General features: G+C 41.7%; 1 protein-coding gene across 2 annotated transcripts in view; it reads right to left on the minus strand.

Annotated features, from left to right (window-relative positions):
• Positions 1–13,467, minus strand: part of sh3gl3a (SH3-domain GRB2-like 3a) — a 30,248-nt gene extending 16,781 nt beyond the window's left edge. For both annotated transcript variants that reach the window (XM_077023048.1, XM_077023047.1), the window contains exon 1: positions 12,849–13,467. In XM_077023048.1, the coding sequence (XP_076879163.1) occupies positions 12,849–12,893 (45 nt within the window). In that variant the 5' untranslated portion in view covers positions 12,894–13,467. The remainder of the gene's footprint in view (positions 1–12,848) is intronic.
• Positions 13,468–13,999: the final 532 nt, after the last annotated feature.

Below are 13,999 nucleotides of genomic sequence, written 5' to 3' on the forward strand. Positions count from 1 at the left end.
AACAAATTACGTTCGCCCGCCACCCCGGTAGATCTTTCTGACTTGGTCATCTTATAAGTAGCTCGCAAGCTGAAAACTGTGGGCACCCCTGTACTAACGCGTGCGAACGAGATAATTAACGCGTGCAAACAAGATAATTAAGTATTACTTTATATAAAGCCAGGTTTACCTTCCTTGGGCAGTCAGTTCGCGAACATCCCTGGGATCTGCTTGCTTTGCTGTGAAAAAATAAACTTTGTTGCCGCGTGTGAAAGGCGACATTAGTAAGTCGTGGCTTAGCAGTAAATGAATAACATGAATGAAGAACGTTCGTATGATTGAAACGCTATTTGGCCTCTATGAAGGTTCTGGGCGGAAACTGCTGGCCACTGTCATTGAAATTGCCGATTTCGGAAGTGCTCTGTTTGCTTATTAAGTCAATATGATAATTAATACATATAATCTCCCGAACCCCCCCCCCCCAAACAAAAAACTCATCGGATCTACACGATTCACGTAGGTCACCCTTTTCAACTTCAAAACGGCGAATTTCGCCGAAAGGTGACAGATTTTCATGCCTGCACACTATAAAAACTGAAGAAAAAAAAAAAGAGATTAGGGCCATTTCCACTCTGTAAGTATCGATACATGCAACCGTTACATGAGAGCCAAGATCAAAAGAAATGAGATCAACTCTGTATGACACCCTGGAGAGGCCTTGATGTATGAAATTGTGCACATGAATTAGATTAATGTAGCCACGAGGCACTAGAGGTCACAAAATCATAATGAGTGCACATATTTTACTTTCTTCAGCCTCTTACTTTTTTATTTATTCTCAAATTAGTAAATTGTCCATGTTTTGGTATATTTGTGCTCTCCAAATATAATGTACTCATAGACCATTTTCAAAGGTTCTGTCACATTACAGCCCCTGACTCCTCCCTTTTGGGCGTGTGTTTACAATGTCTATGTCAAGTCGTCTGCGTCTGTGGATCTCCGTGGGTGCGGTTGTGTCCAAGCGTTCATTAGTTTCACCTGTGGCTCGTCTCGTCAACACTTGGGGGTCATGTGGTTCGTCTATTTAATGTGCGTTCGCGCAGTGTCCCGTGCTCGTCTTTGTCTAGTCATACACGTGAATGTGTTTATACGTGTGCTGATCGTGCTCTATATGTTAATAAACGTAACGTTCATACGTGCAACCGAGGATTCTGTGCCTCGTCCTTCACGCAGCACCGAGCGTCACAGGTTCTAGGTGTGCCTAGCAATGGAATGAATTACCTACACATATTTTGTTGCTGTTTGCTGCCTACTGATTACAATTAAGTATCCAACTATGAATATTTTTACAGGGTAATCGATTGGTCTTATGCCTCATCTGTTATTTATTTTATTTTCCATTCTAGTATGGATATAAGACTAAATGACTTTCTTCAGGACAAAAACACAGAGTCCACGCACCGTTAATATAATTGTTTAAGTCCTTTTGCTCTTTACCTCTGTATGGTCTGTAGGGTTACTTAAGATGTGTCAGGCCACTCCAGCTAATAATGGCATTGTTGTGCTCAATATGACTTCCATAATACATTCCAAGGAAAGATTCTTTAAGCAGGAATATCCATAACCAAAATACACTAATATAGTAAAATAATTCATGTACACAACATAATACAATGAATATATAAATGAATAAAGATTCATGCTGTAGCCTCTCCAGGACTCTTAACTCAAAGTAAAACCAGAGCTGACCCCGCACCCCCACAGCTGAACGATGGAAGCTTTTCTTAAGCTTCATCTAAATGTTAAAATGATCCAACCAAGCCACCGTATTTCCTTTAGGCTGCTATCATAGTGAACTTTGCTGCATGCATCTCTTTCCAAAAAAACCTGAAAGGTTTGATGATTCTGTGTTTGGGTGCAAAACTGGCTCTGGCCCAACGCCTGCTGGAAGGTGTGTTTCTGTAGAGCACTGAGAGGCTCTCAAACCCACACTCTCCAACCCACAACTCTCCTACTCGTTTGCTCAGATCAATCTCTGTTCTTACATCACCCATGTGCACATGCATGCACACATGTACAAACACACACACACACACACACACACACACACACACACACACACACACACACACACACACACACATATACATATACACAAATGGACACGGAGTACAAAGCTTGCACAGCCATTTGTAGATGTAGCAGATAAGCTAAGGTGAAGAGTGCTGCTGAAATTTCCACCACCGTTAAAACGCAGTACAGCTCAATTCCTGACCCTACGACCTGACCCCAGGGTGCATTCATCCTCACTATGCACCAGTGACCTGAGGTAGTCTTAGGCCTTCAGTATGACACTGCTAGGTTTCACTGGACTAGAATAGAGGAAACAGCATACACAGTGTTCCTGAATGCTGCAGAGCTGAATACTGAAGTAACACAGTGACATGCTGCAGTGATGACAATGAAGCAGCTATAGTCAGGAAACTAGACTAATATGGCCTTTGTCTGAGCCCACTAAACACTGCTCCCAGTAATCAAGGCAAGGACAGCATGAACCCACAGGCAGAAAGCATCCAACACAGAACATAGGATGCAGAACTATTCTTTATTCCCACTATAGCCATAGTGTCCTCATTAAATATTCCAGAACTGGCTAAAAAGAGAATGTCACACTATGAAGGCCCCCTGCCGGCTGCCCCTCTCAGCACTGGCAGTATTCCATGTTGTCCCATTGTTGTTTTTGTTGTGTCCGTCCCTCAGGTGGGTGTAGTCCATTTGGGAACCCGACACCTGAGGGTCATTTGTCTGTCTAAACAGTGAGTCCCCGCTTAATGACGGGCCGGAGTTACGACCGACTTTTTTTGAATTTCGCATGGTGCACAGAGGAGCAGTGGCAGCACAGTGGAGTGTTGTGTACGATAAGCTGAGGCAGCGCAGCCTCCACCGCAGCCATCTCAGCAACGCGATCACTCTTTCTCACGTTGTACGCACGCACGAGAACATTGAACATTGTTTTTTTCTATACTGTATTTACGAGCTAAGCGTATCTAAATCTAGGGTCACGCTTAATGACGAAAACGGCTTTACGATGGACTTTTCAGTCTCTAACCCCGTCGTTAAGCGGGAACTCACTGTATATGTTGTGTCTTTGTACAAGTTGACTGCTGGTTACCTGCGGATTATGTCACAGGTTTTGCATTGGTGCACAATCCTCCGAGACTGGTGTGATTACTTCCTTCTTTATTTGCACTCCCTCAATCGTCACAGAGAACTTAGTTGAGGTAGTGTCAAATCACACCAATCTAGTCATTCTAGACTTCATATGCCTGTGATTTAACTGACCAGGTCTATTTACATGTTTGAGTGGTTTGTTTTGGTGGAATTAGCACTTTTTTACAAGGATGATTCAGAAAATGCAATAAAATGAGAATAACAGACAATAAATACAATAGAAGACATAATACACAATGCAGGTGCATTGTACAAGTGTACAGTAACAGACTGCTGGCAAACACTCAGACACTCTCTTCCTAGTTAATCTGGGCCAGTATAGATGGGATTTATCTGAGTCACAGAATATTCTCAACTCTGTATTCATGGATACACTGCAAACAAAAACTAGCATTTTCACTAAAATCCAATAAATATGTGACTTGTGTCTGTGAGATGAGAAACTAAGATCTGATTACTATTCTGTCATTTTTCAGGCTGGTCAAATGCCGAAAAATATTTTACTGGTGCTGTGCAATAAGATTCATTGGGCTATAATAGAGGAAATAGCACCTATGGTTCTAACATAAGTACTTTTACCTTTCTATAGGCTATGCAAAAATATTGATATTTCACTGTTTTTTTTTTATTCTTTCATGCATGGCCTCCACATCCATAACTCCCCTGATAGAGCGGGCAGAGTAGTGTTAGTCATTGCCAGGCAGTGCAAGTATTGCTACACTGATAAATATGCAAGTTCCTCTGGTAAGACCATCTGCCAAATGCACCAATGTAAATCTGTGGACAGTCCAAATTGTATATAACTGTACAACTGTATAAATTGTATGTACAAATTCCAAAGAAAAGTGGTCATTACCTTTGTCCTTAATATTTTGATTAATGTGTTTGTATCTCTTTGATGACTATATCACTAAGAACTTCACCTTGTGCATGTTAACACAAATATCTAATTAGCCAATCTGTCACATATAGATCTGCCCTCCGCCCCTGTCTTGTGTCGTCTGCCCTAGTCGCGCCTTGTTTTTTGGTTTCCTTGGTTTCCCTTCTGTCAATCATGCCCCTGTACCTCATGTCCCTGCCTTGCAGATTATCTTGATCAGCGGTGTCTTGTTTAATTCCCCGTTTAGTCGTTGGGTGTATCTCAATTCAGGGGCTGCAGCCTACGTAGACCACGTAGACCGCAGCCCACAGAGGCCACACACTTTGAAGGCCGGGTAGGCTGCATCTCACGGCTGTTAAATGAGACAATCTAGTTTTCACAAGACGTACAGTATATATGTTTGCGTGACCACGCTCTGCCCCGTTACATACGTGTTACATACGTTACATACGTGTTAGCGAGCTGTCCGACAAAATGGAGCCAGAAACCGCATTTTTTTATATGATATTTTAATAATTGGCATGTTATTTAGCATCTCATTGCAGTATAATTTTCCATATTTAAAAAACACCTACATTTAAAAACGAATTCTTCGGCCCGTACACTAGACTCCGCCATGTCGCCTGTTTATTGTTCATAGAGCAATGAATCCTGGGATATCGTGGGACGCGAAGGATACTCAGATGCATCCTTCGTTTTCGGGGTTTTTGAAGGCTACATTCGTCGACCGCATAAGAAGGAGCCCACGTCATAAGAAGGAGCCCACGAATTGGTACAGCCTTCGGCGCGGCGCAGTGACGTAACCGGCCTACAAATGCGCACTTCGTGGGCTGCAGCCCCTGAATTGAGATGCACCCTGTGTTTATAATCCCCATGTTTCCCTAGTCCCATGGATGGTTATTGTAAGTTGCTATGTTCCTTGCTCTTATATTGCTAATCCTGCATCCTGCGGTTTTTGTGTTTCGTAATGATGTTATACGTATCCCTGTCTCAGTTCTAGTTCCCTCCCCGTCGTGTTTCCCCTAATCTATGTCCAGTATCCCTATTGAGTCTGGTGCCTTTAGTGTTTCCCTCATCGTGTTGGAGACTGTGTCTAGATTAGTTTGGTTACGCTCCCCGTTGTCTATGTCCCCCGTTAGCATCTTGCTCCAAGTGTTTAGTTCATATCTTAGCTGTGTTTGTCATCTTTGTTTTTGTTTGTAGTTGCATCTCCAAGCACAACCATTTGAAGGGATTACAGAGTGATCCAAAAAAGACAAAATAGCCAATGAGCAGCCGTTGGGCCAAATACTTTGTTGATGCCACATGTCAGAATGGCCAGACTAGTTTAATCTGATAGAAAGGCAACAGTAACTGAACCACTTGTTATGTATGCTGAAGAGGACCTTTGAAAGCACATTGAAACTTTGAAACAGATGGGCTACAGCAGCAGAAGACTAGATTGGGTGCTAAAAACAAATAAGGTAACAATTTGCATGCCGTCACCAAAACAGGACAACAGAAGATTGAAGAAAATCAGTGAATCAGCGGATGTAGTGAAACTAGAGAACCGCATCATAGATCAGCATCAGACAGATCTGTGGCAAATGAGTGATGGTATCGTGTCAATATGGACCAAAATCTCTGAGGATTGTTTCTAGCACCTTGTTGAATCAATGCCAGAAATAGTTCGGAAGGCAAAAGGGTTTCCATCCCAGAACTAGCAAGATGTAGCCTACCTAATAATGTGTCAGGTGAGTGTGTGTATAGAAACAGTGCCTTAAACTAATGTCTTTGAGCTCGTGCATTTATTATTCAAGCTTGTAGATGTATTAATTCTTATACACACAGGTGTAGAGGACAGGCTTCTGCGTGTCAGTATTTTTCCAGTTCATGGTTAGTATAAATTTGAATGTGCAGAATTAAACTTGCTCCTGCCTGAACATAGAATAAAACAGTAGGATATTATGCAGTAGAAATAAATCAAGCAACAGTCTCTGATTTGACCTCTAATAGGACAAATGCTAATACAGACACACATTTTAGAAATGATTAGATTCTGAAAATGTATTAAATATGCAGACTGTTAAAGGGTACCTAAATTGTGTGTGTCCTGTCCTTAATTACACACATTTAAAAATCTGCTTCTTTTTGTTCTGGATCTAACATGTATGCTACATTTGAATGCTGTCAGAAACTAGGACATAACATTTGGCCCACTTGTAAACTGTACTTTGTATACATACAAGTGGGTAAGTCATGATTGCAGCTAATACACAAGTTTACAAGATGTGACCTGTACCACAATCTTTGGTGAACTTCCTATGAATCCTGTTGTGAAAATGTGAAGTGGCTCAGCTCTTGATTTAAATGAAACTGAAAGAAGCAGGTAGAACTTTACTCATTTTTCATGTAACAAAAAAGCCAAAGGAGTATCTAATGGGTCTCTAGACAAGCACCCAAACGTAAAAAAAAAAAGTGTAAAAACATCTGGTATATACAACCTTCCAAGGAGTAACCAAACACAACATTACTAGTTTTTGACTGGCCAGGTAGTTTTTTGACAAGCCCAAAATCTCAAATTTACCACCCTCTTTCTTGTTTTTGGGACAACTTTGTTCTTATAGCCACATTTCTATGGAAAGAGATAAACAAAATATTCAATACAATGAAATATGCTAATAAATGTGTATAATGTCTCCAATAGCCCATATTAGCCCATGTTTTATGGTACCAAATACAATCTCTTGGGTTGCCTGGGTAAGGCAAGTGGTTCACAGAAATCTGGGTCTCTTCTCTTACAAAATCACTTTCTGAGACTCCCTATGACAGCACGTGAAAGCAGCCAACTAGGTCAGGGTAAAATTAGCCATTGGCCTATCAGAAATTAGGAAATTCACCAAATATGGTAATATTTCTTGAGTCTGAAATTACTCTGACATTCTTCTCAATACAACTGTAGAGAAATTCCAATTTAATGTAATAACTAATATTTCATGTAATTTGACACAGCATAATATTTCAAAATTAAACCAAAACCATTCCTTTAAAATACACTACCAAGTGACATATAAGTGCTCCAACATTTACAGTGTTTTTGTTTCAACTCATGTATTTAAACCTCATGTTTGCTACAACAGGCCAGTATGCCAAGCCTTGACATCCAAGCCAGTTGGCAAGCCAGTGTTATGTGAGTGGTAAGCTGGTCGTTAGCATCAGTGAACGCAGCTGTGCTGCGCGCAGCCTGCCCTGGGGAGGTGGGGCTCAGGAAACAGTCTCCAGCTGGGTTCACAGTCATTCTCCACCGTAACAGTGGCGAAGTGGCTTGACGTCAGCATGCCACGTAAGCAGCGGTTCGGTCGGCACTGCCAGAGTTTGGGTTATCATGACCTCCCACTAATCAGTTTAGGGCAAAGTGGACATCCGATTAGACGGAAAGAAAAACCATTGAGATGAGGAGGAGGAGTGAGTATGGAGGAGTTAAAATCAGCCCATCTGTCTTTAAATTCATAGACATCTATTGTGTAATAAATGGTTGCATTCATATCAAGGTGCAGGGCTGATAAATATACAGGAAGCATCACTGGCTCCGTGGGGGAGTGAGCACAAAGAAAGACAATAAACAGACTACATATTCTTTCTCTCACAATGTAATTTCCTGCGACAAGGACACAGGGGTGGGAATGCTATAGACGGATGATCATGAAGACTTTTTGTTCATAGAGCAGGCACACTAGCCCTTTTCCTTTCTGAAGAATGAAAACAGCGTAGCTTCATGGCGAAAGAACAAACAGCAGTGCTTTTCCCGTAAAGTGAGAACAAAGTGCTAGTCACCTTCTTTGTTTGCCAAATTTTTTATACTTACTCTTATGTGGACCAGGAGCATTTGAAATGAAAGAGGAACATGTATCCTGCAGCCAAACTCCTGTTTTGCAGAGCTGGAACCAACCTGTTCCAATGGATTCCACCAATGCCTTGTTTAACATTAATCAATATTATGGTAACACACTTAATCTGTTTCTGACTGATGTTGAGTTCAAGTTGCTATCAATATTCATGTGTCAACAAATGTTTCTAAAAAAGAAAAAAAAAAAAAAAAAAACCCTGAGTTGTTTTAAAGCCGATTTTGAACAGAACAGACTTTTTATATCTCATAAGAAGATACTGTTCACTGTTCAATTTATTTATTTTTTTTGGAAGGAGGAATCGAGCACCTTCTTTGGAAACATCCTCGGGAGAGGCAACTAATTTGGCTCAGCTATCTTCCAGTCTCTAGGCAGCAGTTCTGTTCCCTCTGCACTAGTATGATGAAGAGCCAAGGTTCTGGTCCAAACCCCTCCATGAATCAAGCCATGTCCAGGCTGCACTTTACAAAGAGTTCCTTAAAGGCCTTGGGGGAACAAATTATAACATATCTCCTGCCTCTGAACAAAGCACTAATTTCTAACTTTCAGGAGAATAACAGGAAGGGCTTGGAAGGGTCATATATCCAGGAATGGCTGACAGTAGTTATCGATGTCCATTACCACCAGACATATCTGAGTCATTACTTAAGTTGGGTTGTTGGTTCTGAAAGTGAGTGAATGACTGGTCGCCTCTCAAGATGCCCTACGTCTCTCTGCACAGAAGCAGGCAGCCACATCGTGCTGGTTATCTGCAAAGGCGTCAATGAGGACATTCTAAAAATGGAACTAATTGGGCCACAGGTTTACAGATGGTATCAAATAAACACATGACAGCTTTCTGTCAGGAGGTAAAGAAGTAACAAAGAAGTAGCGCTGAAGAATGGAACAAGTGTCATGTGTATAGAACCCTTGGGAATTCAAACATACCATCATGGCCAGCCTGAGGTTGGGTGACAAACCTCACCATCATGCCCCACACTGGATATGACAGACATGGGGATGAACAAGTCTTCATGCAAAGTAAAGAAAGGAAAGGGGGTTTGGTAGTGTGTAGACATAACCACAGTGGCCGAGACCCAAGTAGGGCTGAGTTGGTGTCAGTAAGACTGAGAGGTGTGTAGCATGTGTGGTAGAAGTGGGTAGGTCGGATGCCATATCATTACCTGCTGTGGATTTCATCAGAAGTTAGAAAGTCTAAGCAGCAGGTGCCACTATGTGCCCAAGCACTACAGATTAACAGGTGATATTTAACAGCTAAAATGGCTAAAACACAAGACAGGCAGTTTAAATGCAGCCACTCAAAGCTATAGTGTATGTGTGGGTTTACGTCTCCCGGCCACCAAGCATGAAGCATTTCTTATCCACTCAACTGAAACTGATACCAAAATATTGACACGCATTTTAAATAGTGGAAGTGTTGAACAAACACAGTGTGTGTCTGTGATTGGGGCAGCGTTGAGCCCTGTGTTTGCCTGGGATTTTAGCCCTGCCTGCACACAGCTTCCTGTGAGAGAGAGAGAGAGAGAGAGAGAGAGAGAGAGAGAGAGAGATGCTATGATCGAGGACATCCTGTCTTGCCTCGACTTGTTTTTCCATGGGATGGAAAGGGATGAGAGAGCCCCACCCTGTTCCCCTCTGCTGTATTAAATGTCTCCAGGAGGTATGAAACACTGCCAGCATTCCAGTACCTGTGAGGCTACAATGAGTGGATGTGTCTGGTGCCCCCGCCGTCTCCATCACACAGTTGAGGTGAACAGTGGTTAAAAGCACAAGATACAGGCCTACTGCTGTAGCTGAATTTACCTTAGCATATGACAATGTAATGTACTTTAAAAACAGCCCTGTAATATACAGTACATCCACAAGTGACCTGTCTGCTCAGCTGCCGAAAAGCCACTCTGAGTGAGGAATAGAGGCCCTGGCCTTCGTTTTCATCCTCTCCGTTTACTCAGTCAGATAAACTAAGCACTGGCTGGTTTCACCCAGAGGAGCGGGTACGCCATTAGAGCAGCACATGCAAAGTGGAATGGTAATAAAGAGGCATGGAGCGTCCAGGGAGATGGTTCCCGCCAAGGAGGACTTTTCACTTCGGAGTGATCGGCTGCATTCAATATCGAATAAGGCAGGAGCCACGCTGGAGAGGCGGACGACTGTCATGGCCCCTGGCTCGTGTCGCTGCTTTGAGGAAGAGCAGTGGACCTCACATAAATCAGTGCTTCTCAGATGTCTGGAGAGGCAAAGCTAAGATGAGCAGCAGTGGAAAAGGCTCTGGACACAGCGTTCCTTGGCTCCAAGCAGCTCAAAGCCTCTGGGGCTGCTTAGGGAACGGCATCAAATAAAAAGAGCCCAATAACTGGAACCCATGGCTAGGCAGTACATAAATCACACACATAGCACTATATAGGTTTTGCAGCACGGCATCATATAGTACACAAGAGATGGTTTTTTTTCCCAGTCAACTGGAACAGAAATCATAAAAATCATAAACTTTAAATGCAGAAACATCTTCAAGCCTGCTTAAGCTAACAAATGAACGCTAACATAAGAAACACAAAAACAAAGTAGACTGAAAAAGCATGTCTGCATCATTTTTATGGACTAATTTATGGAACTCCTGTCACAACCAATGAAAATAAATCCACTTGCAGTCATCAGCTAATGCCAAAATCAAATCTAATGTACCAGAAACTATGAACCCATAATTTTAGCACTTGTTCACATTTGTAATGAGTAATTATTTCATGCTTACACTCAAACATAATTTTATACCAAACGCAGGCCGGCCTCTCCCAGCTGCACGGCATTCAAAGTTACTATCTTCTTCTTATCCTCCCAAATTCCTATGCAACAAGAGCACTGACGTATTCTGGTATGAGACACTTGGCATGAAATGGGAAATCGTTCTGCTCATATTCCATTAGTAAACAAGGCTGAAGTGATATATGCCGCATATGTCAGAGACCTGGAAGGGCTGGCTGTCTCCAACAACAATACACACAGTACTCTGACTGCTTATGTCAGACAGCAACATAAACACACGCCTCATCTTGTTTGTGTTTTTAAGCCCATGTTGTTTGGGTTGTTTGGGTATTAATTCCCATACGTTACATTACAGAGCTCCAGAAACACGAAATACACTATTCATCTGAAGAAAAAAAAGGAGACTGCATTCAACCTATCATTACTATTTGAACATAAATCCAAAAAGCTGTCTTTAAAAGTAAAAAAAAGAAGATTGCTTTAAAAGTGACTTTAAAACACAGAGAGTGGCTTCATAAGAATAAAATGGTCCATTAAGGACACTTGTGCATTTCCTATATGAGTAATCTAGTATGAATAATAGTACCTGAATATGATAACTGGGTCTACAAAAACCTTGTAAATTATTTGATTTAACTAAAAGACTGAATGGTGTGAAATATCTAGGCTAGGTTATTTCTAGGCTTCTTTTTTTCTTAGACAAAGACCTGTCAGCTGTGTCTTTAACAAGTTTAGTCTGAGTTTTTCAGCCTTTCGGTCCTACAAGGTTCACAAACAAAGCACCCCTTTCAACTGAAACCCAATAACAGGAAAACTCATTTGCGACTTTTATTTTATTTTTATAAACATTTTTGGATTAAAATCCATAAAACCAGTCAAATGGCAACAACAAGCAGAGGCAGCAGGTGGTGGCCAGTAACGGTGTATAAAAAGATAGAAATCAATTTAGTCATTATTAAAACATTGGACATTGTATATATTATTGCATCTAAGGCTCTTCTAAAGCATTTACTGTCATTTGCCAGTGCAACTGACAGTAAATGCGTTAGAAGAGCCTTAGATGCAATAATATATATTTTACATAAAACTACTTCTGACTACATACAACCTATCAGTTACTGAAGATTGTAAGAAAACCTGCTCTGAAGACCAACATGAAATGCAGCTGTCTTTGGAGTTATTGCAGAAACCACTTGTAACAGGTAAAGAGGTGCTGACTGACATGAGTCCTTTCCAAAATGCCTGGATGTTGCTTGAGGAGAACCTGACCACAGATGTTGGTCCTTAGACCCTGAATCCCAATTAAACATTTTGCTCTGTGGGTTCGACTTGTAAAATGACAAAACTGTGTGTATAACTAGTTAACAACGCCTGAATTGAATAATTCACCACAAATATATTTTTTTGTGTGAGAGGATCACAATCTGATAGTGAGGGGAATCGTGACTAGTAGGCCTAATCTCTTCTTTTAGTCTACAGTGCATTCATTCTCTGTGTAGGTGGTTGATATAGTCTTCACAACCATCTTTGTGATTTTAATTTCGTTGATATTAGGGAATAGAGGATTCCAACTTCAACTGTCAGAAGGGACAAAGCGCATTGTAAACCTTAGTAAAATAGATCTACTGGTGGTGGGCAAGCAAGAAAAAAATGAATTTTCAAACTGGTCCCTTTTGACTATGTAAGCTAGCGGTAACTAGCAGTACTGGTTACTAGCAAATACCAGCTAATACCACGGAAGAGTACTAGCGGTCCCGGCATGTTGAACAGAACATGGTGTTGTAATGGAAAACTAAATAAGTTATAAGTATTGCAACGGGGAGAGCTGATTTTGAACCGAGTTTAAAAGGTAACGGTTGGAGCATCTTTTAGGTGGTAACGTCTCAGCTGCGACCTTTTGACAACTGAACCACAGCGCAACAACACGGGCTGGCCGGCTAGCGCTAGCCACGGCGGGCCGTCCACAAAGAGATACTTACACACGTAAATAAGTGCGATTTATTAACGGAAAACCCGTCTCACTTATAAAGGAGATGACTAAATGAAAGGCAGCACATAAAGCACTGGGTGAAACTATAGCGAGAGCGACCCGCGGAACTGGGGCGTCTCCTTACCTGACTCGCTTTATGAAACTGCTTCTTCAACCCCGCCACCGACATCCTTGGAAAAGGTAAGAAAACACAAAAGAAGAAAGCTAAAAAAAAAAAAAAAAAAGAAAAGAAAAGAAAGGGGGCGGGGGAGGGATGAAAACAAAATCAAAACAATCTACAAATGTGAATTAATCCTTTACTGATCTCCGAAAAAAATCACAGTAGATGTTCTCCTATTTTACTGAGTGTGTAAGCGTCCGCTGACAGATGCATTTGGCGCTGGAGGAGCTGCGGGGATGTGCGGGAGACTGGCCGGAAACCCGCACACGTCCGTCAGGCGCCCCGGAGAACCCCGCCAATGAATCCATTTAAACTGAAGAGTCGTCTTATTTGCTGGCTGCTGGCGAGTCGAGTTGGCAATGATGCAAAATTGCGGCCGAATCTGTTAATCGAGTGTGTCTAAGAAACCGATTCCACATTTAGACCCATTACCGCGCTTCTTTTTTAAGACAGCCTCTCGAAATTGCAAATAAGTTAACCCGCATCTTGTTAAATTATCCTTAAAGCGGATAACTGCTTCGGTTTGAAGTAATTTCTCAATAATCCAGTGCTGATGACCCTGTTACTATTGCGAAAGGGGCTAGTCACGATCACGTTTGCAATATAACTATTTGCTGCCCCCCAGTGAGCGTAATCCGCAGTGAATGGAGCACTTGTGTGGGCTGAGTATGTGTGGTAATGCTATTATTAGAATAGTTAACACAAACCACCTGCAAAGGCTTCCTAAACATCTGAACCTTTAAAATGGTCCCTTAGTCTGGTTCAGTAGGCTACACAAACATGATATGTCCAGAAATGAGTGGATACCAACAAAGTCAAAGTACTTTTTATTTATATTGGGCTTTTTAAAGCATAAGTTTTACAAACTCATGGGTCCAAATCCCGAATACCTAAGCCAGAGGTGACAGTGGCAATGAAAAACTCCCTAGGCAGGGATTAGGAAGAAACCTTGGGAGGGCCAAGACTCAAAAGGAAACCCATGGGTCTCTGGTGTGTCCACTAGCAAGCCATAGCATTTTCTAGGTGCTTTATACAGCTTTGTAGAAACATGTAACCAGGATACAAATTGCAGGTTAAATACGTAAACATCGAATTAAGCATTGATATAGCACACG

This window comes from Brachyhypopomus gauderio, chromosome 12, assembly GCF_052324685.1.
Source record: "Brachyhypopomus gauderio isolate BG-103 chromosome 12, BGAUD_0.2, whole genome shotgun sequence".
In the NCBI taxonomy this organism is placed as follows: domain Eukaryota; kingdom Metazoa; phylum Chordata; class Actinopteri; order Gymnotiformes; family Hypopomidae; genus Brachyhypopomus; species Brachyhypopomus gauderio.